Source organism: Bombina bombina, chromosome 1 (genome assembly GCF_027579735.1).
Source record: "Bombina bombina isolate aBomBom1 chromosome 1, aBomBom1.pri, whole genome shotgun sequence".
Taxonomy (NCBI): Eukaryota; Metazoa; Chordata; class Amphibia; order Anura; family Bombinatoridae; genus Bombina; species Bombina bombina.
This window is the reverse complement of record NC_069499.1, coordinates 1,347,033,528-1,347,058,244: the sequence shown is the minus strand read 5'-3', so window position 1 is coordinate 1,347,058,244 and position 24,717 is coordinate 1,347,033,528. Positions and strand designations below refer to the sequence as shown.

Genomic DNA, 24,717 nt, shown 5'->3' with positions numbered 1-24,717 from the left:
ATGTTTTTATGTGGTTATATGTGTATATGTCTGTAAATACATATATACACATATAAATACATATGTGCACACATATAAACATGGACAACCTGGACAACCTGTGGCCCGACACTTTCTTGACAATAACCACTAAGTCACTGATCTCAGGTTTCGCCTGATCGATCATGTGCCACCACTGAGACGGGGAGGTAACAGAGCGAAGATTCTGCTCCAAAAGGAGGCACGTTGGATCCATGAACTGGGTACACTGGCGCCCAGAGGACTTAATATGCAATCCGGATGGCAAGCATTCTTGGGTTAATTCATGGACCTAATTACCAAATGAGAGTCCTGATTCATTATATACAAATGAGAGAACCCGATGGCCTAGTCATGTTTTTGCCTCTTATGTAATAGTATTTGATTTCTACCTTTATTCATTTAGTCCACAATTAGTTATTGAGGCCATGTATTCATGGGTTTATCCCAGTTCTCTTGTTACTTTACAGTAGACACTTGTGCTTTTAATTTAAATTTTTAATTTTAGTATGTGTAATTGTATGTTTTATCATTTTCTTTATTTCACCATGTACCACGTGGGGTTTGCAATACACCACCAATTGTTCACACACTTATATTGATTAGAGCCTGATCAGCTCGATTTGTGAGATTCACACCCTTCAAGTGCTCAACTGTGATTTTTGTTTTTTATTTTTAGGTAATTCTTTTGATGATATGACCACTCCTGCACATAGTTTTCTCAGTGGTTTGGACATTTAGGCATGTGTCTTGGCATTTAATTGATGTTCTGAACATACATTTGATAAAAGATCCTCATAGGATATATAGAAGTTTCAATCAATTTGTATTTATATTATCCTTTAGGTGCTTACAATTTTGTGTTTGATATTACCCCACAGTGTTTTCATGAGGAGGGCTAAGATTTACCTGTTTGTGCAATACCGTAGGTCTTATGAAACTACAGGTATTGGAGTGTTTATTCTGGTTGTAGTTAGTGTGTAAGATAAGGGGTCTATATATCCTAACATGAAGTGCTCATTTGAGCATTTGATATAACTGTTGTGATGCTGAGACATCACTTATGCGCTTCTGGTCATTATTGAGTGTTTGGTGACTTCACGCCTGCGACTGCTATGACAGAAGTCTATGTTGAAGAATTCTAGCGCCGGATCACCTCTGAGATTATCAGTGCGGCTGTGAGTACTAGCCACTTTGGGTTTGGCACGGGGGTGTGTGTGGCGCTATAGTAATAGTGATTGGCAGTGACGGTTTGATTAAACCTTACACTATGGTTACACATATTATAACGATGATCGCTCAGTATGACTATAACGCATGTTACATTAGCACTTAGGATTTGGATCCAGGTTAATAGCCTAGGCGATTGATTAATGGAGTGTTTGGTTGTTTTTATTTATTTACATTCCAGCTTATACTTGTGATGAAAAGCGGTGGTTACGGTTGACCTATGAGAAATGGAGGGGTGTGGTTACAGATATCAGGATGACAGTTCCCCTCAGCTGTGAGTTTAGCGCATGGTTTATACTATTATAAATATATAATGTGGTTGTGAAACACCCTATGGGAGATGTGCTTCCAATGTATCAGTTACTAATTTAGTGAAAATACGTTTATTTTCTAAATCGTATGGAAATGGTGAGATGGTATGTACTTCTGACCTATGAGAGCAGGAGGGGTGTGTTCACAGATGATATGATGACGATAACCCTTAGCTGCGATCTGATCGCACAGTGTATGCTGCTATAATTATATGCGGTTAAGTAACACCTAATGACAGAAGCGCTCCTAATGTTTTTGGCCACTAAATCTAGTAAGGATCTGCTAGCTTTCGTTAATCTATTTTCCAACACATAAGGAAGTAGAGAAGGGGTGTGTATGCTTGACCTATGAGAACAGGAGGGGTGTGTCAATATTTGTTATGGTGAAAGCAGCATTGAGTTGCGATTTCATCGCATGGTTTATATAAATCTTTTAGTGTTAATGATTATTAACACCCCATCTATAAGGTGCTGTGAAGTTACAGCAATAGGAAATAGCTTGGTTTAATGTTTTGATGATCTTGGTAGTCATATTATATAATAGTATTGTGACTGTGGATTAAAACCTATGAATGAATAGGGGAGGATCCACTGAATAGTGGTAGAGTCCATTTTGAGCACTCTGAAGGAGGGGTGAATCCTTAACATGCATTATGTTAGTTTACACTAATAAGTTTTTGTAATTTAATTATCATGATCAAAGCTCACTTGGATATATGAGGATTACACTAATGATGATTTTTTAGCTTTATATATGTTTTACACCTTTATAAATACACATAATACACTATCACTTGTCCACACCTTATTTTGGTGTGGTCTTCACTTTTGCACACGCTTACCTGTGATTGGTAGCAATACAGGGGAGGGTCTGAATGGCCTATTTAAGTTTGATTTTTGCATTGTTTGACTGTCAGAGGAATGGACAGGTTTGGTCCCGAAACGTCACTATCATAATAAATGTTGCCTTTATTATCTGAAGTCCAGAGAGTGCTTTGAATCAATTACCTACTACATACTCCTGAGAGCACCCTGGCAGTTGTGGAGAGTTGGTGAGAGTGCAGATACTGAACTTTGCTATATTATATATATATATATACATACATATCCATCTTTAGACATGTATATGTATGTATCTCTTTGAAAAAGCCCTTTGCCTGCCTTTTTTTTCTAACACCTGAGACCTCATCCATGAGCCCTTATAACTTTTTTGTACAATATTTTTTTAAGTAATTTTTATTAGATAGTGTTATTATGAGTGTAACTGTACTTTGTAATGCATTTTTGATGTGTTCTCTGACACTTTTATGTTTTGTGAAACAGTTAACCAGAGCTTTGAGGACGCGCTATCCCAACACGAGTTAACTTCAATTGTGCTCAAGCGATCACGTTTACTTTCTACTTGTAATATAAGCACAACACCCAACGTGAATAAACAGCCGCCTTTTCGCTAGTGCATAACTGTTTGTGCGCTACTCGTAATCTGGCCCATTATTCCAATTTGTTTATACAGAGAGAGCTTAAATTAGCATGTATGTTCTTGCTGCATATTCAGCCCATTTAGGGCTAGATTGCAAGTAGTGCGCTAACTACCATTTTGCGTTTGATGGAAATAGCTCACGTGTTATGAGTTTAAATTAAATGCGTTTGCTTGAGCACAATAGCATTTAACACGCGTAAGATTATTGCAACTTCAGAGATCTGGTTAACTGTTACATGAGACAAAAAAGTGGCACAAAATACATCAAAAAATATTTAACAGTACAGTTACAATCACAATAATACTGTCTGATATACATTATAAAAAAAAATAACTGCATTAAAAAGTTATAAGTGCTCAAAGTTATGAGGTCTCAGGTACTAGTAAAAAAAGGCATGCTATATAACATAGAGATACATACATATACATGTCTAATATGTATAAGAATATATATATATATATATATATATATTATATATATATATATATATATATATATATATATATATATTAAGTCAGGATCAGACTGATATGCTTCAGGAAAGTTCTTCTCTGTTAAAGGCACATGATGAGCAAAAAGAGGCTGCTTCTTGGGTGGTAACTAGCCATAGAACAAGCATTATGCTATTGTTCATTCCCAGGTTGAGCGCATCTCTCTTTTTAGCAGTCAAGTAGCTCATATTTATGCAATATTCATATTTAGGGCTAGTTATAAGTGCTCAAAGTTATGAGGTCTCAGGTACTAGAAAAAATAAAGGCATGCTATATAACATAAAAATACATACATATACATGTCTAATATGTGTATATATATATAGAGAGAGAGAGAAAATAACTCATTGTGTAAACCATTTACAAATCTAGACAAGTCAGAAGACTTGCTTTTTGACTTGTCTAGATTTGTAAATGGTTTACACAATTAGTTATTTTCTCTACATTTTGGATTTAGTGGAGGATTTTAAACTCACTTTTCGCCTCCCCATATTTTAAATTGCTGTTGTATATATATATATATATATATATATATATATATATATATATATATATATAGTATAAGTATATATTTGTATTTACAGACATATATACACATAAAAACACATATACATGTGTACACACATAGTATAAACATATAACGTGAAATATTAATATTTTCTCCATTGACTTATATGGGGGAATACGTTATTGCGCGTGCGATGTTGTAAGTTCAGCATTTTATGTTCGTCGGGTTAGTGCTCAAGCAAAAACAGTTTACTTTCAACTTGGGTTTCATGTCCCTTTAAGTAGATGAAAACATGAAAAATATTCAAATTTTCATGTCGGGTTAGCGCAGTTGAGAATAAGCGACCGGATTTGTGCATGAGTAGGGTGATTTTTTTCCCTCCCTTTCTTGCTCCATTGACTTCTATGGAGGAATAGGTTATTGCATGCGCGATATTTGGCTTTTTATGCAAGTCAGGTTAACAAACGAGCAAAAAAAGTTTATTTTCAACTTGTAATATGAGTGCGACCTGACGCATGCAAAAAGCTTACTTCTAGAGGAGGTAACACTTGAGCGGGAGCGTTAAATAATGCTGCACTTGTAATCTAGCTCTTAATATTCTAAGCATTTTACAATGCAATGTCGCTTAAACTTCTAAGCTGTCAACTATAGTTAGAAGCTAGAGCAGTGGTCCATTTTGTACTGGATGCATTGCTAATAGGGTCCCTCCTCCAAGCTTGCATTGGGCATGTATGCTTTGCACACCTGGCCATGTTAGTTGAAAATGACTGCTGTGTGTGAAAACCAGCAATTTTTCCTCTCCAACAATGTTCATAGTATTTACCCACAGATGCAGAACACTGATTAACAGCAGGTATTCTGCATTATAATCTGTGGCTGTGTTTAATGTATTTCAATACTAGTGAAGAGGGGCATAAAAGGAAGCAAACTGAGACCATTGTGTCACATATCAAGTCTGCCCTGCAGAAAGCAAGACATGGAGGCCTATTTATTAAGCCGTCAACCACAAATACGCTGGAATTCCGCAGCGTAATTGTGGCGAGCCTGATTCGCCTCATTTATCAAAGCCTACAGACCAGCAAAAGTTGAAATTTGTGACATAACATACGATCCGCCGGTCTCAATCCAACACAGATCGATGCTTACGTCATTACAGATGTTCCGAATACACATTAAGCACTATCTGACAACTTTTGCTAGTTATCAAACTCCTAACAGTTTAATTTAATTCTAAAGGTAAGTTTAAATTTATTATAAGATAGGGATAAGGTAATTATAATGTAAAGTTAGCGGGTTGTTAGGGATTAATAGCTTAATTACGTTATGGCGATGCAGGGGCTTGCGGTTTAGGGGTTAATAGGTTTAGTAAGTGGTAGTGATGTGGGAGGCCAGGGGTTTAGGGGTTAATACATTTATTTAGTTGCGGTGGGCTCCGTGAGCGGACGGATAGGGGTTAATACATTTATTTAGTTGCGGTGGGCTCCGGGAGCGGACAGATAGGGGTTAATAACTTTATTAGAGTTGCGGTGGGCTCCTGGAGCGGAGGGATGGGGGTTAATAACTTTATTTAGTTGCAGTGGGCTCCGGGAGCGGCAGGATGGGGGTTAAATATTTTAGTATAGTGGTGGTGTTTAGTGACAGGGTATAAATAAACTTGGGAAAAATCCGAATAGCAGCGAGATCGATGACTGTTTAGTTAACAACAGTCCGCTGCTCATCGCCCTGTACTTGGTGCACGGCTTTTTGACAGCTTTTTTGATAAATATGGAGAGCGTATTCAGGTCTGCAGCCGCGATATTAGGCGAGCGTATTGGTGCCGGTGAATGCAGCATAGTTGACGGCTTGATAAATAGGCCTCATAGGGTTGTGATGTCTCTTACCCATGAAAATGATTGACTAGTCCTCTAGAAGTTATCTAGGTTAAAGGGACATTATACACTAGATTTTTCTTTGCATAAATGTTTTGTAGATGATCCATTTATATAGCCCATCTGGGTGTGTTTTTGTAAAAAGGTATAGTTTTGCTTATTTTTAAATAATGTGCTGATTTTCAGACTCCTAACCAAGCCCCAAAGTTTTAGATGTATACTGACTTCAGACTGTTTCTGTTTGTATAATGGGTCTTTTTGCAGGGGAGGGGGGAGGATCTGCTATCAGCCCCTTTCAGTGGGTGTCCGAGGCTTATCCCATTAACAGTGCTAAACTTGGAGCCTCTAAGTAAGTTTTTAAAAGGTTTTACACTGGATTTATAGATCAGTATCTGTGCATATTATTTTCTATAGCAGTGTCTATTACATGCACTACATGCATTACACGCTAAATGAAAATTGGAGTATACTGTCCCTTTAATGTGTCTACATGCCATGATACACAGGTTTACCAGAGTAGTTAGTGGCTACTGTTAAATATCAGCCCTGTATATTAAAAATGATGTAAAAATATATATTTTTTTAAATTATAGATTTAATAGTTTCATACCTGAGATGGAAACAGTGACGCTCTTTTGTCTGCTGGAGACAGGATTAGTTGCTTGACACATGTAGGTACCTTCGTCCTCCTGACTCAGTGTGCTCTGGAAAATCAGTGTGTTCCCTTCAAGCTTTACATCTTTTGGAAGAGAGACATTTAACCTGAAACAAAAAAAAATATTATCATCATTTATATACAATCCACCAACATATTATGTAGATCTGTAACATCAAATACAAACAATACAGAAATGGTATAGTTCTGATATTGATGAAGTAGATTCACTAAGACCTCATAAACAATATGGTGTTGGTACATTCTCTTTACAAAGTTCTATACATCAGTCCCACATGCTCCAGCTCGTAGCGAGTAGTGCGGGAGGGAAGGGGTGCAAGCCCTGACATCACAAACTGGTCCTTCCGGATTGCACAGCATTTTTTTCACAAGCTTGGTTACATGCTGCCAGCTTATGAGCGCTCGGGTCTGTTCAGACCTGACTGTAAAATCTGTCATCATGTGACAGGGCCTTTCCTCCTCCCATATTTTACAAATCAAAGTTTAAATCCAACATGACATACTCCTTGAGGAGTCAAGGTGTCCAGTATTCAACCAGATACTCCAGTATTTTAGTAGGCTGTCCATGAATGTTAAATGTATAATGTCTCCTAGGCCTCAATTAATTACAAATAAGGAGCAGAAAAATGTGAGGGGGCCAAAGGGGGTCAAATCTGTCTACTGTATGTTACTGACAGCAGAGGGGTAACATGACTGTATAGGTGTGAAAAATATATTGTAGGATCAAGAGTGGAGTCTTTGGTATAGCTTTGGTAGGGGTTGTGTGACCCCACAGACCATCATGCCCAGTCACTTTCAGATTGTCCAGTATTTTTATGGAAGGGGGCAGCTGGCAACCCTATTGAGGGGCTGCAGGCTTGTCAGAAACACGGACCCTCAAGCTACATTTGGAGTTTGATAAATGGGCCTCATAGTATACAATATTTTTATAAATAAAATTCAGTGAACTAGATCATTGCACATTTTTTTGTCAACAGACTCTGCTTGGAAACAAAAAAAAACTTAGAGTTTGACGACAGATAAGAACTACAAGTCAGCCCAAAATTCCCCTTGCATTTGTCACTAAAATATGTAGGCTGGAAGGGAAGGTTATGTGACATGATTTTGTATGTCAAGTTAGTACCAATGTAATGAATTCACATCATACTGTTGCTCATATGTTTTGATACTTATTCACTTACAGCTCTGATAATTTTAGTGCAAAAATTGTATATTCTAATGCATCCATGAATGAGAACATGCATTTTTTGCACTGTAAGGTCCTTTTAATGGTACTTTACTGGCAGTCACAAAAAGGAATGGGATTCTGGAATTATTATTTCAGAAAATATGACATCTGGTAAACAATGCAACAGAGAAGCAGTTAAGGCCAGTAGATTTATTGGTTGTAGGGGAAGAGGTAGCAGCAGCAAAAAAATGCTGCTGCTTTGTAAGTCACATTAGACATCTTGAAAACGATCTACTGAAGGATATAAACAAATTAGTAGCTGCAGGGTTAAAAATGCTCAATTCTCTCAAAAATAGAGCTCATATGGAAAGACTTAATGCCTTAGAAGAGAGATGGGAGGAAGGTTATATGATAGAAACCTTAAATTATATACAAGCTGGGGAAGACAGTGAAGCACCAGAACGAGGATCCGTGTTCTCAAGTTGGATAGTAGCAGATTCTGAAGTGTACTGTATATATATAAATTAAGGAAACAGATTAAAGGATACCAAACAGATAGCCAGAGGTGAAAGAAAAGGGGAAAAAAAAGTGATTGATGGAGAGAAATGGAAGGAGAGATGAGGGGTTGGATATATAAATGGGGAGGGTTAGAAATAGAGTCATGAGAGAGAGATGGAGAAAGATGAGACAGAGAGATGGACATAAGCACAGGTTAAACAGGGATAAGAAGTTGCAAAATATTATTTATTTAATTCTCTACTAGAGAATATGTTGCTCTATATTTTGTTTAGTCTTTCCTCTGTTGAATACTGTTTTATAAATCAGCCTCTGACTCGGTTTGTTTCTTTGTGTCTGGCAATGTCTCAGCCTGAGCATGTTACAGCCAGTACAGTCGCTAGTTTCCCTGATGAATACAAAAGCTTGCTGTTTTTTAGATGAATAAGCATTTTTTCTGCTCACTTAGAGAATCACTGCTACATTCTTACAGTTTCCTTTATTTAACTGCACTTTAGAACTGTTGGCATTAAATTTGTCCTTCATAGATGTGTTAACGATGCTAGCTGATAAATCTTGGGCGCGATTACATATAAGGCGCAGGCTTCGGCGCAAGCGTTGAAACCTGCGTCGCCCGCACATCGGGGTATTACATATAGGGCGGCGTTAGATGCTAGACTGGCATAAGTAGGACAAACTGCTGATCATCTGAAATGTGCGCAAATACAGATTTTAGTGATCGCAAGTAACTTACGCCAGTATTGTGTCCACGGAAAGTGTCAATAAAGAGTAGTTTTATGCAAATTAGGCTAACACTCGTAAAAATAAAACCGATTTCAAATAAAAATGCGAAACGTAATTATCCTATTCAAAATTCATATATAAACCCATGCACAGCCGCCATTTTCTTCAGTGTGTTTGGATTGTTCATTGATCTACAACACACTACACTAGAGAGGAGGATTAGTGAGAGTAGAGAGAGAGGCGCAAACAGAGGAGTTAGTTAGGACGCATTGTTGTTGAGTAAGCTTGTACACTTACACATATTCTTACATATTGCACACATTTGCATACATACATACGTATACAAATACACCACACTTTTTTTTCTAACACCTCACACATATTTTATTTGATTTTTACAGTGTGATAGGCTGAGTATTTGGTTGTGATTGTGTGTGATTGAACTGGGAGTTAGTGTGAGTGTGTGTAGTGTGATTTAGTGTGAGGATGGCAGGGAGAGGTAGTGAGGAGGGGAGGAGGGGAGAGGAGTATAGAAGAGGACAGGAGGAGCAGTGGGCCCCCCGTCAGGGAGTAAGTGGAGTGGGGAGAGGGAGAGCCAGAAGGGATGATGGGAGGGGAGATGCCCGAGAGCCCCAGAGAGCAGGCACATATAGGAGAGGGACAGAGGGTGCACATGGGGGCAGAAGGGGGGAGGAGGGAGAGGATAGGGAGGAACCCACACCAGCGACATCACAGGGAGGAACTGGAAGCCAAGTGTCCTTGGAGGATGAGAGACTGAGATGTCCAAACTTCTCATTTGCTGAAAATGTTGCCCTTGTCCAGGCCATCATGGACAATTACAGTGACCTCTTCGAGCAGGAGAAGGGCAAAGGCATTGCCAAAAAGAGAAAAACAGCATGGTTGGCAGTAGAGGATGCCGTCAACAGTGTGGCCTCGCAAAGGAGAACTGTTGAGGGCCTGAAAAAGAGCTGGAATTACTGCAAGAGGTGAGTCAAAGAAAAGATGGGGCAGGAAGCTATGCACCAGAAGGGAACAGGCGGTGGTCCATCCCAGGATATAGAGTATAGCACCTGGCAGGAGATGATACGCAGGTCCCTGAGTATCACAGCAGTTTGTGGACTTCCAGGGGCTTATGACTCAGGGACTGCAACCACAGCACATGCTGGTGAGTAACAACCCACACCCCAGTATTATATGTATTTGAGATATAACATCCTTTAATATCACACATTCATGTACACAATGAGGAGCATGGTATTTGGCGTACTAACAAAAACATCTACAATTATACTTGACATTACTGCTACTTAACACAATGCAATTCATGATATGAGGTGGAATAGTGCATTACTAACATGTCTCAGAGTAACACAGGCCACAAGCCACATGTAGAGTTTTCATTGAATGGACACATAACTATTGTATGAAACACATCCCTGTATACTGCTCATATTCAAATCAATCAGATAACAACTCACAATGTGCACATGCATGTTATAGAGTTTTACATGAGAATCAGTATAGGCCTTAGCATGTATCAATGTATATTGTATGCCCACATAGACATATATCTTACTGTACTAATCCCTCTCCTCCTTTGACTCCTCTACAGAACCTCCTGTCACGAGGATACAAACATCCATGCCACCACCACCAGTCTTCAGGCAACCGCAAGAACAGTATGCTCCCAGGCATTAGCATAATTGGATGGCTTCAGTTGAGGACCCGGGAGTGATGCCACCACCATTGCCATATGACCCCTGGCAAGATTCCTGGCCAGAGGAATAGCCTTCCTTTGGCTTTGAGGGGGAGCCAAGACAGCCACAAAGGGTTGATGTATTTACCCCCCCCCACAACAAATTCTCATGGCAGTCATGGATTTTACCCACAGACTATGTCACAAGAAGTGCCATTTGGACAGGCTGAGTGGTCACACACTGGTCATCAGTGGGACTCTAAATCAACCATGAGAACTCCACCATCCTCATCACTTGGACGAACTCCACCATCCTCATCACTTGGACGAGGTCCACCATCCTCAACACTTGGACAAGCTCCACCATACTCATCATTTGGACGAGGTCCACCATTCTCATCACTTGGACGAGCTCCACCATCTGCAGATGGAAATATAGCAGAAACTACAGCTGCACCTCAAGCACCATCAGATGGAGCTGAACCTGCCCCACAAGAACCATCAGATGCAGGTGACCCTGCCCCACAAGAACCATCAGATGCAGGTGACCCTGCCCCACAAGAACCATCAGATGCAGGTGACCCTGCCCCACAAAAACCATCAGATGCAGGTGACCCTGCCCCACAAGAACCATCAGATGCAGATGACCCTGCCCCACAAGAACCATCAGATGCAGGTGACCCTGCCCAACAAAAAACAACAGATGCAGGTGACCCTGCCCCACAAGAACCAGCAGATGCAGGTGACCCTGTCCCACAAGCAACTAGAAGCCCTGCTGCTCAAGAGCCTGTGAATGCATTGTATTCTCCCCTGGGTGAGGAATACATTGCACTCCAGAGGAGGCTCATAACAAGCACCGAGAGCATACAAAGAGGCCAAGAGAGGTTCTTCAGGAACCAAGAAAGGTTCATCAGGAACCAAGAAAAGTTTATCAGGAGCCAAGAGAGGATACAGCAACGTAGCATAGAGCTGCAGAGGGATATGGCAGCATTGTTAAGTGCAAGTGTTCAGAACCAGTCACAGATGATGTGAATTCTGTCTGATATGCAGATGCAAATGGACAATAGATGGAGAGAACAAAATCAACTCTTGGGTGTGTTGGTTGATCACTTTACACATCAGCAGGACACTGCCTCCAGCCTATCATCTGTGGCCACTCCAGCACACCAGCAGAAACACCAGAATCTTCTAAAACCAGGAGAACAAGGAAATCCACTACAGTCACCTCAGCTCCCTCATCCAAGAAGCCAAAAACCTTGTCCTCTGTTATTTACCATGTACTTGTCATACACATCCATGTGAGGTGTGTTTTATTACACTAATATTGTTAAAACATATAATATGACCTGTGTGGAAATGGCAATAAAAACAGGTAATATTATCATATTTATGACATATTCTTGTACTATAACTCACATCCACATAGTTGTTTATGAAGGGTACATATAGTAATATTCACTTCTAAGATTTAAATCAATATATCTCACATCCAATATAAATTGACACATGGGTATATATAATAGTGATGTTACTGATAGGGTGTGCATTATCAGGTGTTTTAAGGCTGCAGGTGAGAGGTTGTGTTGTTTGTGATTGGTTTGACACAATTGCAAAGAGGTGGCCTTCAGGGTCTTATAAATTATCAAATGAGCCGTCCTAGGTTTAGCTTTCAACTAAGAATACCAAGAGAACAAAGCAAAATTGGTGTTAAATTTCTATTGGAAAGTTGTTAGAAATGACATGCCCTATTTGAAACAAGAAGGTTTTCTTTGGACTTGACTGTCCCTTTATATATTTTGGCATCAATGCCAAGCTGTGTTAACATTAGAATAAATTACACTCCAGTGGGTTCTAAAGAGATAAATGTAATACAATTATGATGTCCCATTGTTCTCTCCTCCAAGTATTGATAATTATTTTAAGAACAAATATAAAGTAAATAAGCAAGTCTATGTACACAATGTGATAAAGTAATGAGATCTGATTATACCTACAAACTTAATCCATTTGATTAGGTTGTGGCTTCAAACAACAAAACCAGCTATTTCAAGTACACAAATAAACCTTAAAAAAACAATATCAAAGTATACTGTCCCTTTAAATATTTGAGATGCTGCTTAAATGTATGTGTTTGTTAAGGCTTCCAGGGAGTTACATTGCTTTTTAGTCAGTGCAAGGGTTGCTGCGCCTGCAATATGTGGCGAGATGAGAATGGAGTAGATTTTCTGAATTCTGCGCGCATAAGTCCTTACGCTGTATATTGGATACCAAATTGCAGGGCTGTTCTATGTTAATCTATGGGAGAAAAAAATATGGCCGACGGGTGAAATATATGCACGTAACTTGTATGCTACGCCGTATATATGTAATACCAAAATCGCGTAAAAACAGGCGGCGGAGGATTTTGCAGGCGACGCCGCATATGTAATGAGGCCCCTTGTGTGAATTATAAAGCTCAGCTAAAGTAAAGCATGATGGTCCACCCCTCCAAAATATTTTATTTGTGGAAATTAAAATTGCAAAATCAGATAATCTAAACTGTGCTTTGTAACAGTTTTTGTATCATACATACAACAGCAACAGGTGTGTTACAAATATTTTTCCCCTGAAAAAAACAAATTAAAGGGATATGAAACCCAAAATGTTTATTTCATGATTCAGCTAGAGCATGCTATTTTAAACAACTTTCTAATGTACTTCTATTACCAAATTTTCTTTGTTCTCTTGGTATCTTTTGTTGACAAGCAGGGACATATGCTTAGGAGCCGGCCCATTTCTGTAGCACTATATGGCAGCAGTTTTGCAAGAATGTTATCCATTTGCAAGAGCACTAAATGACAGCACTATTTCCTGTCATGTAGTTCTCCAGATGCCTACCTAGGTATCTCTTCAACACAGAATAGAAGCAAATTGGCAACGTTTTTAAATGGTTTCATATCCTTTAAGTGCATACTGAAACTTAAAGGAAATGGAAGTTTGGGTACAAGAGATCATAGGGATTAATTACTCACATGCTGATCCTTTGGAAAACATTTATCACCCCCCAAAAAAGAGCATATGTAGATAGACTCAGTAGCAGTAATGCACTCCTGGGAGGGAGTTGATGATTGGTGTCTCTTGTTATTGGCTCCACATATGTGTTTAGCCAGCTGACAGTAGTGCATTGCTGCTCCTGAGCCTATCAAACAAAGGATACAAAAAGAACAAAGGAAATTTGATCATTGAAGTAAAACAGAAAGTTTAATTTTGATTATACAGGGAGTGCAGAATTATTAGGCAAGTTGTATTTTTGAGGATTAATTTTATTATTGAACAACAACCATGTTCTCAATGAACCCAAAAAACTCATTAATATCAAAGCTGAATAGTTTTGGAAGTAGTTTTTAGTTTGTTTTTAGTTATAGCTATTTTAGGGGGATATCTGTTTGTGCAGGTGACTATTACTGTGCATAATTATTAGGCAACTTAACAAAAAACAAATATATACCCGTTTCAATTATTTATTTTTACCAGTGAAACCAATATAACATCTCAACATTCACAAATATACATTTCTGACATTCAAAAACAAAACAAAAACAAATCAGTGACCAATATAGCCCCCTTTCTTTGCAAGGACACTCAAAATCCTGCCATCCATGGATTCTGTCAGTGTTTTGATCTGTTCACCATCAACATTGCGTGCAGCAGCAACCACAGCCTCCCAGACACTGTTCAGAGAGGTGTACTGTTTTCCCTCCTTGTAAATCTCACATTTGATGATGGACCACAGGTTCTCAATGGGGTTCAGATCAGGTGAACAAGGAGGCCATGTCATTAGATTTTCTTCTTTTATACCATTTCTTGCCAGCCACGCTGTGGAGTACTTGGACACGTGTGATGGAGCATTGTCCTGAATGAAAATCATGTTTTTCTTGAAGGATGCAGACTTCTTCCTGTACCACTGCTTGAAGAAGGTGTCTTCCAGAAACTGTCAGTAGGACTGGGAGTTGAGCTTGACTCCATCCTCAACCCGAAAAGGCCCCACAAGCTCATCTTTGATGATACCAGCCCAAACCAGTACTCCACCTCCACCTTGCTGGCGTCTGAGTCGGACTGGAGCTCTCTGCCCTTTACCAATCCAGCCACAGGCCCATCCATCTGGCCCATCAAGACTCACTCTCATTTCATCAGTCCATAAAACCTTAGAAAAATCAGTCTTGAGATATTTCTTGGCCCAGTCTTGACGTTTCAGCTTGTGTGTCTTGTTCAGTGGTGGTCGTCTTTCAGCCTTTCTTACCTTGGCCATGTCTCTGAGTATTGCACACCTTGTGCTTTTGGGCACTCCAGTGATGTTGCAGCTCTGAAATATGGCCAAACTGGTGGCAAGTGGCATCTTGGCAGCTGCACGCTTGACTTTTCTCAGTTCATGGGCAGTTATTTTGCGCCTTGGTTTTTCCACACGCTTCTTGCGACCCTGTTGACTATTTTGAATGAAACGCTTGTTTGTTCGATGATCACGCTTCAGAAGCTTTGCAATTTTAAGAGTGCTGCATCCCTCTGCAAGATATCTCACTATTTTTGACTTTTCTGAGCCTGTCAAGTCCTTCTTTTGACCCATTTTGCCAAAGGAAAGGAAGTTGCCTAATAATTATGCACACCTGATATATGGTGTTGATGTCATTAGACCACACCCCTTCTCATTACAGAGATGCACATCACCTAATATGCTTAATTGGTAGTAGGCTTTCGAGCCTATACAGCTTGGAGTAAGACAACATGCATAAAGAGGATGATGTGGTCAAAATACTCATTTGCCTAATAATTCTGCACTCCCTGAGATATTAAGCTCAAAAAACAATTCTACCATGCACATAAAAGAGCAATGTTAAAGGGACACTGAACCCAAATTTTTTCTTTCATGATTCAGATAGAGCATGCAATTTTAAGCAACTTTCTAATTTACTCCTATTATCAATTTTTCTTTGTTCACTTGCTATCTTTATTTGAAAAAGAAGGCATCTAAGCTTTTTTTTAGGTTCAGAACTGTGGACAGCACTTTTTTTTATTGGTGGATGAATTTATCCATCAATCAGCAAGGACAACCCAGGTTGTATACAAAAAATGGGCCGGCATCTAAACTTACATTCTTGCATTTCAAATAAAGATACCAAGAGAATGAAGACAATTTGATAATAGGAGTAAATTAGAAAGTTGCTTAAAATGTCATGCTCTATCTGAATCATGAAAGAAAAAAATTTGGGTTCAGTGTCCCTTTAAATTATATTTGTATGAAAACATCTTTTTATTTAAGTGAAATGAATAAGGTGCATTTTTATGCTCAGCTAGTCATAGAATAGATGTCTCATTGGCTGGTATGGACAACGCCCAAAGCTCTTTTGGTCAGCAGCGATACATCACCATCATAAAACAGCACATATTTATTTAACTGATACATTTTAAAATGTCCTCTCCTAGAAGTAATTTTATCATTTACTCAGTGAGTTTTGTTTATAAAAGCACAGATTTTTACGATTAAGAGTAATTATATTTCTAAAATGTGCTCATCAGTCCTTCAAATGATGTGAAAGTCAAATATGTCTCATCATGGTGAAAAGTTAATTCCCCTGAGTTACAGCCATTCAATACTAAAGGAATCTAACAAGACAAACACCAGCAATGCTACTTATACAACAGTAAGGTTTACAATGCCTGTTGATTTAGTACATTGTGTGAAAACTTTCTGTGCACAGAAGGTAAACATTTTGATTTGAGCCTAACAAGGACTACACTCCAAGCTAAAAGTAAAATAAAAGCTAATTTAAACATTGTACAAGGTAATGACATTTAGCAGTTTCCAAATAATAATAATATAATGATGATGGAGTTGATGCTAATTTTTCATTTGGCAAGAGGAAAGGAACTCCACTTGTTCTATGTTCTGTAAATATCTTACTGAGCCAAAATAACCCAAGAATTCAACTATGTATGATACCAGAATTAAAGGTATATAGAAGTAAAAATTAAACTTTCACAATTATAATAGACCATGGAATTTTAAAGAAACTTTCCAATTCCCTTTATTATCATTTTGACTTTTCTCCCTTGATATCCTTTGTTAAAACTGAGCTCCTTTCTTTTGGAGCATACCTTTGTAGGTTCAATAGTGCACACGTACCCTAAGCACTGTTTGACATTTATTTGTTTGTAGCAATAGCCTAGATTCTTAGGGGTATATTTACCAATGTGCGAGTGGACATGATACGAAGTAGCGTATCATGTTCGCTGCACATCGCAGCACATCGATAACCATTTATCATTGCACTAGCAGTTCTTGTGAACTGCTGGTGCAATGCCGCCCCCTGCAGATTCACGAGCAGGGGGTGGCAATCAACCTGATCGTATTCGATCAGGTTGATTTCTGTTCACCGCCTCAGAGCAGACGGACAAGTTATGGAGCAGCAGTCTTTAGACCGCTGCTTCATATCTTCTTAATAACTTCTGTTTTTGGCGAACTTGATAAATATAACTTCTACTTCCATACAGAGCTTGATAAATATGCCCCATAGATTATTGTGAGGTTATAGAGGGAGATTTCGTTTGAAATTCACTGAGCGTATTTTTTATTTATCATTTCCAGTGTTTTGGTATTGGACATTAGTGCCATTAAATTAATGTTAACATGTACATGTTTTAAAATCAGGTCCGGAATCTAAGTGATATTTTAGATGGACTTTCATTTATCACTTCTAATAAAGATGAGCTGTAAATTACTTTTTAATCTAGCTGTGACATTCTAATACCCCAAGCTCCGACTGCCCACTTCAAAACTCATATTTTTTGTGAGCTAACGGTTTGAATTGTTCTGCAATTGGCGCTCTAGCTGTATAACACTTTTTATTGTAGCTAAAGCGCTTAACTTACTGGAGAACAGTTCAAACCGTTAGCGCACAAAAAAATATGCGGCCGGAGCACAGGGTATTAGAATGTCACAGCTAGATAAAAAAGTAAGTGGCAGCGCATCTTCATTAGACGTAATCAATTAAAGTCCCTCTAAAATATACCAGCACTTTAACATCTATAGTTATATGAGGTGCCCAGTACATGATATCTTGCACATCCAATGAGAACCGCTAGCATTGTTGTAAAACTATTATTGCAATGGTAATATTTAGGAAAAATGCTTGCAAAATGTTTGACTTAAAGGGACAGTCTAGTCCAAAATAAACTTTCATGATTCAGATAGAGAATGTAATTTTAAATAATTTTCCAATTTACTTTTATCACCAATTTTGCTTTGTTCTCTTGGTATTCTTAGTTGAAAGCTAAACCTAGGAGGTTCATATGCTAAGCCCTTGAAGGCCGTCTCTTCTCTCAGGGCATTTTGACAGTTTTTCACCACTAGAGGGTGTTAGTTCACGTGTGTCATATAGATAACATTGTGCTCACGCACATGGAGTTCTGGTGAGCCAGCTCTGATTGGCTAAAATGGATGTCTGTCAAAAGAACTGAAATAAGGGGGCAGTTTGCAGAGGCTTAGATACAAGATAATCACAGAGGTAAAAAGTGTATTTATATAACTGTGTTGGTTGTGCAAAACTGGGGAATGGGTAATAAAGGGATTATCTATCTTTTTAAACAATAAAAAATCTGGTGTAGACTGGTGTCCCTTTAATGGTTGTAATTGCAAAATATTTGTCTGTTATGGTAAAATAGTCTCGCTGTACTCTATGAAAGGTGTCTCCACAGCTGGCCGTGAACGTTCCGTGGCATTCCAGAGGTGTGGTCACGATTCTTCACATATATCTTGGCCTAGCATGCAGAATTCATAAAGTCTCTATTTCCCCTATGCAGTATCTAATTTAGTATTGTGCTTTGCTATTTCAAAACTGACGGGATTATCTTGTTTTTAATTTTTTATATGTTTATAACTGTTTTATTTTTTCCATATCTAAGAGTGGACATTTTTTTAATTTAATTAGTTTGTTCTTTAAGGTGTTTTTGTGATGCTGGTATCCTTCACAATGGAAATCGTTCTTTGTGTCAAGAAGCAAATGTTTACAAGATAGAAGTGGGACTATTCATTATAAGGGGGCATAATACGCAGCTGTGATATGGGGGCGGGTACAAATCTTTTTAGATTCTAGCATTTTTAGGATGTGATGTGGCAAGTTTTATTCTGCAATATATTTGTTTTTCAAATGTTTTGGAGGGGTTTTATTATTGAATCTAGGCAAATGTATACATAATATTTTTTTTTGCAGTCCCCAGACATACCCTTTTAAATGTTTCTTATCTTATCTCTTCTGCTGGGGACAGTTAGTAGCAGGGTTATAAGTCTTAATTCTGAGGTCTGCACTTCCAATACTTGTGGGAATTGTGGAACAAATATTATAGGAAAATAGGGAAATAAGTCATGAAAAAATAATTCAAAGCTTTTTTTAGAGATGGACACAGGTGAAAAATGTGTTTTGTCCAACAAAAAGATTTTGTTCAGTTCATCCAAAGTTCATTCATGTGGGCACTGAATATTGGGTATGAATTCATTACCATTACTTCCAATAGAAACAGCAAATGTATACATCTAATTTTAACTATAATTTTTTATTATGCATTATATACAAAAAAATTAAAAGAACCTTTCAATGCTAACAGAACATACAACTCACTAATTATTTTTTAGTTAATTACTAGCTCACAGAAGAAAAGAAGTCACACAACTGCACATTCCAATAGCTCTAGTCAAAGTGATTGAAAATGTCTGAGCTCCCCCTAGTCTCCCACCTCCCTATGCCAGGTTAAGGCTTATTTGGACAAGCCTGTATGACTAAAATACAATATTTAGTGCCAAGGCTGGTTGTCCCTAGCATCAATCATTAGTAATAATATTTCATGATTGGACAGGGGATGATGGACACAAAAATGGTCAGACACCCTGTATCATTACAAACAAAGGAACTGCTCCAACCCATCCTGCACCTTTTTTGGTACCAAATGGCATGAACAAATTAATTAATTGATTTTGAGACACAACTGTTCATTTTTTTAACATTTCTTCCAATAATGTATTCGGCTGTTTGTGCATCAGACGACTCATCTTGACATAAATTCAAAGAAGCCGAATGCACATCTCTAGCATTTAGCATCTAGAGTTACTGTTCATAATACAAACTTTTATTGGGAATTCATGTTTGCCATTAAGTCCCTTAAAACAATAATAATATATTAGTATGACACAGTACATCCTCTGTGTTATCCAGCACAGTATCTTTAGTCTTCACAAACAAGTACTACATTTATTCAACTAAATTTTTTTATTTATCTTTATGAATATTTTTTTTTCTTTTGTATAATATAATAATATAACATTATTGGGAAAAATGTGTGATTGATTACCTGGACCACTTAAATTGCGGAGTTGGGTTTCCATCACAAATGCACTTAAGTGTTGCACCTTCTTTCCCAGCAAACCAGCCCTCTTCATGTCCTTCAATTGAGATATCAGAAATATCTATGGATGAGAAAATGTTATAAAACAATAAATGGCTGATCTCTCTTTGTACATGTGTGAGATGTGCACAGAATGTTATCAAGAGAAATCTTACAGGCCACGTCAAGGACATGTGAGATTCTTTTCTCAATTTGAAATCCTGGATGTGAGACAACACAGGTGAGAGATTTTCCATTCATGCTCCGAGTTGGAACCACATAAAACTCGTTGGTCACTGAGGTAGATCGAGGGTGCATAGCCGTGTTTGTGTGGTTCGTCCCAAACACTTTAGTTTCCCATGTCACAGTGGGTGCTGGGTTCCCTTCAGCTGTGCAGGAAGCTGCCAGGGACTTCCCTTCTCCTTCTTTTAGCTGGGGACCAACGTTCAAAGTAGGAAGAGGAGGAACTAGTGGAGATTTACAGAGAAAAAAAAATTGTTTTCAGTCTAGGACATATAAAGCGTACAGTTTTAAATAACATTTCCAATTTACTTCTGGTATCAATTTTGCTTCATTCTTATTGTATACCTAGTCAAGTAGCATGTACATGTCTGGTGCGCTTCTGAGCCAAACCTACCTGCTTTTCAAAAAAGGATACTCATGGAATTAATACAATTTGACAATAAAAATAAATTGGATTTTTTTTTTTTTAATTTGACACTGTATCTGAATCATGAAAGATTTCCTTTTTTTTTGCATTTCATGTACCTTTAATGTCCTCCATATCTTATATGTTTTACAATATTGGTTTTTTTTTTCTCACTTCTCATTTCTTTGGGAATATTTGTATCTAAGTCATTATATATAAATATATAAGAATATACACCTTAGCCTAGATTACAAATAGCTCATGAGTGCTAGGGTAAAAAAATGAGCGCTTTTAGGTTAGCGCTGGTATTACAAGCTGAAAGTAAAAAGTTAGCGCACAAGCAAAAAACTTAGGCACGCTAATTTCAGGACTTCGGATATCACTACTGCGCTAATTCCCTCTCCCGTAGACTTCTAGGAGGCATGCTAAACAAAGTATTTTCTATTTATCGCTTGCATGCTAACCCGAACTGAACTAAATCAGAAGGTGCGTAAGAAATTCTTCAAATTCCTATGTTTTTCACTTAGAAGAAAATATTATTTTTAGTTTTAAATAAACAATCCTTTATATGTCTGTGTGTGTGTGTATATATATATATATATATATATATATATATATATATATATATATATATATATATTGTATATGTATAGTTTTTTTATATATGTAGCCTGATTTCTAAATATCACAACTTCTAAGTAGTGCAACTAAACTGGCCTCTTGACATTTCTGGTTATGCATAATATTATGAGAAATGGCTGAATCTCACATGATAACTGATTTTATGTTCTCAAATTTTATAATCTTGCTAAAGCAGGACATATTACAAACAATAAGAGAGTGAGACTGTCTTTTTACTGATCTCAACTGTCAAACTATTATGCAATTAGGATTTTAATTCAACATTTGTTTTTCCACATTATTTGAGTTGGGACCAGATATCAAAAAGAAAACACATACATTATAGTATACATAGCATAAGACCTACTGTAGTAGTAGATTAAAGGGATAGTCTTGTCAAAATTAAACTTTCATGAATCAGATAGAGCTGGCCCATTTTTGGTTCAGCACTTGGGTAGCGCGTGCTGATTAGTATCTATATGTAGCCACCAATAAGCAAAAATTGGCCGACTCCTAAGCTTAAATTCTTGCTTTTTCAAATAAAGATACCAAGAGAACGAAGAAAATTTGATAATAGGAGTAAATTAGAAAGTTGCTTGAAATTGCATGCTCTATCTGAATCGTAAAAATTTAATTTTGTCTAGACTATACCTTTAACATAACAAGTATTGCAAATAATGAATACATCAGTAATAAAAAAATGTTTTATTATTTGAAATTTTCTTTAACAAATTGTCTTTTTATATTAACAATGAAACTGGTTTGCAATGTGGTTTAGATTGACTTATTAAACCAGGTGCAGAGTTTAAAATGTGTGGAAAATTTGCTCTTTTAGGTATAAGTTTGTATATGAAATAGCTGTCTCTGCTAACTGAAACCATATCCCAACCAAATGGGATGAGCTTTCAGGGAGATCAGACCTCAGTAGCTTATATCTCTATATTTTCTCAAAATCCTCCTTATCTCTCTTTGTATAGTGTGACCAAAACTTAGGGCCTGATATTTTTTAGACCTTGTATTGTAATGTAAGGAACTCTCTTTCACATAAAGAACACTACATAGAAACATAAACATTTCACACAAGCTGGGAGTATAATTTATTTTAGACATTCTTATTTACATAACTTTTCTACAATCTGTACTTAAAGGGACAGTTCAGCCAAAAAAAATTATCCCCTTTAAATTATTTCCAATGATCCTTTTAGCCTGATAGAGTGTATTAAATTGGTTACAAGTAGCTCCTTTACTCCTATTTCAGCATTTGAAATAGCTGATTTAGCCTGTGGTATCGCCACCTACACTGAACAAATTAATACTGGAGTATAGGCTATTGAATAGCCTAAGTATACACAGCCAGCAGAAGAGATTACACTCTCAGTGGGATGCAGGATAGTTTAGTAATAAAATGATCATTTTCCATTGTTCTCTCTATGTATTGAGCTTTGGTGTTCCAGCCAAATAAAAGATAAGGAAGCAAGTCTGTTTACACAAACTTAGAACATTTTGAGATCCGATATTACCTTTAAGTTCAACCCATTGTAATAGGCTGTGGTTTCAAAGCACAAAATCAGCTACTTTATATACACAAATAAGCATGAAAATTGAATTTCTCAAATATTTTATACTCTGCAGTTGGTATAACAAGTTATTTAAAATACATTAATGGAAAAACAATTTTACAGTGTACTGTCCCTTTAAGTATTGAACTTTTTAGTATAGATGTGGATGAAACAGGCAAAAAAAAACTAAAAAAAAAAAAAAAAAAAAAAAAAACTATTTCAATTGACAAAATAAAGATAAATGATCTATAAGTAAACAATTGAATCAACCCCATCAGGTAAAATGGATAATTTGAAACAGACTAAAGAGGAGATACAATCACAGTGTAACATCTCTTTAATATTCATTGGTCTTGTGTGGCCAAACTCGGCCAGTTGGTATTTTTAACATAAGCATATGTATTGAACTCACAAATTTCAGATTTGATTGAGAAAAGGGGACTTTCTACTCAAAGAAGGGAACTTATATTAGTGTTTCTGCTATTTTAGTGGGATAATGGTGTTTAATAACATGTAGACAATATAGATTAGCAACACTTCTCACCAAAAAATATTTATAACCAACGGTGAAGTCTTAGACTAGTAACGTGTTTCTCACACCAATGCATCTCATGTCAATAAGTGTCTCTTAATATTGTCATCATGTATCTTAAATTATTGACATGCCTGACCCTATCAGCACTTGTCTAATGCTAATTGGTACATCTGTTTTACTAATTATATATCTGTCCCATGTCAAGGGTTTATCTTACCCAAACAGCAATTGTCTGTTTCTAATGGGCACATTTTACACTAACTACACATATTTAACTGTTACTGTATATGCCTTGAAACAATGTAAAGTCAACTGATTCATAATAGCAGTACATACCTCACACCAGTGCTGTGTGTCTTACTGCAAAGGCAAATTGCAATGCTTTTACATTCATCATCTCTAATGTGAGAATAATCAGGTTGGATTGAAACTCTCTGCTACTGATCTAGAATAATGAATGGCAATTTATTCATTCCTTTACAGCCATTTAGTCATATTTATTTATATCAGATTCCTTTAGGGGGTAGATCATGTATATTGAGGATAGTTATTTAATATGATGCTCAACATAAATTATGTGTGCAGTAAAGGAGCCTGATATCTAAAAATAAGTCCAGCATGGCATTACAAAATAAATGTTTTTCCTAACCTGCTACCATTTTGTGCCATGCCCTACTTCTTGTTACTGAGTGCCTGTCTGCTAATAGCATCTAATGGATGGCGTCTGGTCTGTGTTCTAGAAGATGAAAAGAGTGATGTAACTAAATGTTGGCCAATCCTGATTTAGAAGTTAGAGCACTAGCCCCTTCTATATGGTCTAAATTTCTTTTCACATTTATTTCTTTGCTTTTGTTGGAAGATGTTACCTTCTATATGATTTGCCAAGGAGAATATTGCTTTCTTGCTTAACATATCCATTATGCATGTAAATAATAGAGGACAATTTTTGTCCCCTAATCACCACCTTCATTATAAATTTTCTTCTGCATTGGTATGTTTACAAATGTAATGGTTTGTGTACGCATTGTGCGTGCAAGTGCTACACAAATGAAGTATGGTAATAACATCCTGAACATATAGGCGCGTCATATTATCAACACAAGATTTTGGTGTTCAAAGAAGCATAGCAAAAATGTTAGAAAAAAATGCATTGATGCATTGATAAAAGGCCCAGGCATTTAAAGCCGGAGCAGCCCACATCAGTTAGGTCTCTGTCAGCTAGGTGGCCATAATAAATCAGATCCCTCTACCTGCATCAC

At 37.3% G+C, this 24,717-nt stretch overlaps 1 protein-coding gene across 1 annotated transcript in view; it reads right to left on the bottom strand.

Annotated features, from left to right (window-relative positions):
• Window positions 1-24,717, bottom strand: part of NECTIN4 (nectin cell adhesion molecule 4) — a 129,276-nt gene that overhangs the window by 23,281 nt on the left and 81,278 nt on the right. Inside the window, exons 3-5 of the mRNA XM_053702995.1 lie at window positions 20,271-20,561; window positions 20,062-20,176; window positions 6,518-6,669 (exon numbers count right to left, since the gene is read on the bottom strand). Of these exons, the coding sequence (XP_053558970.1) occupies window positions 6,518-6,669; window positions 20,062-20,176; window positions 20,271-20,561 (558 nt within the window). The remainder of the gene's footprint in view (window positions 1-6,517; window positions 6,670-20,061; window positions 20,177-20,270; window positions 20,562-24,717) is intronic.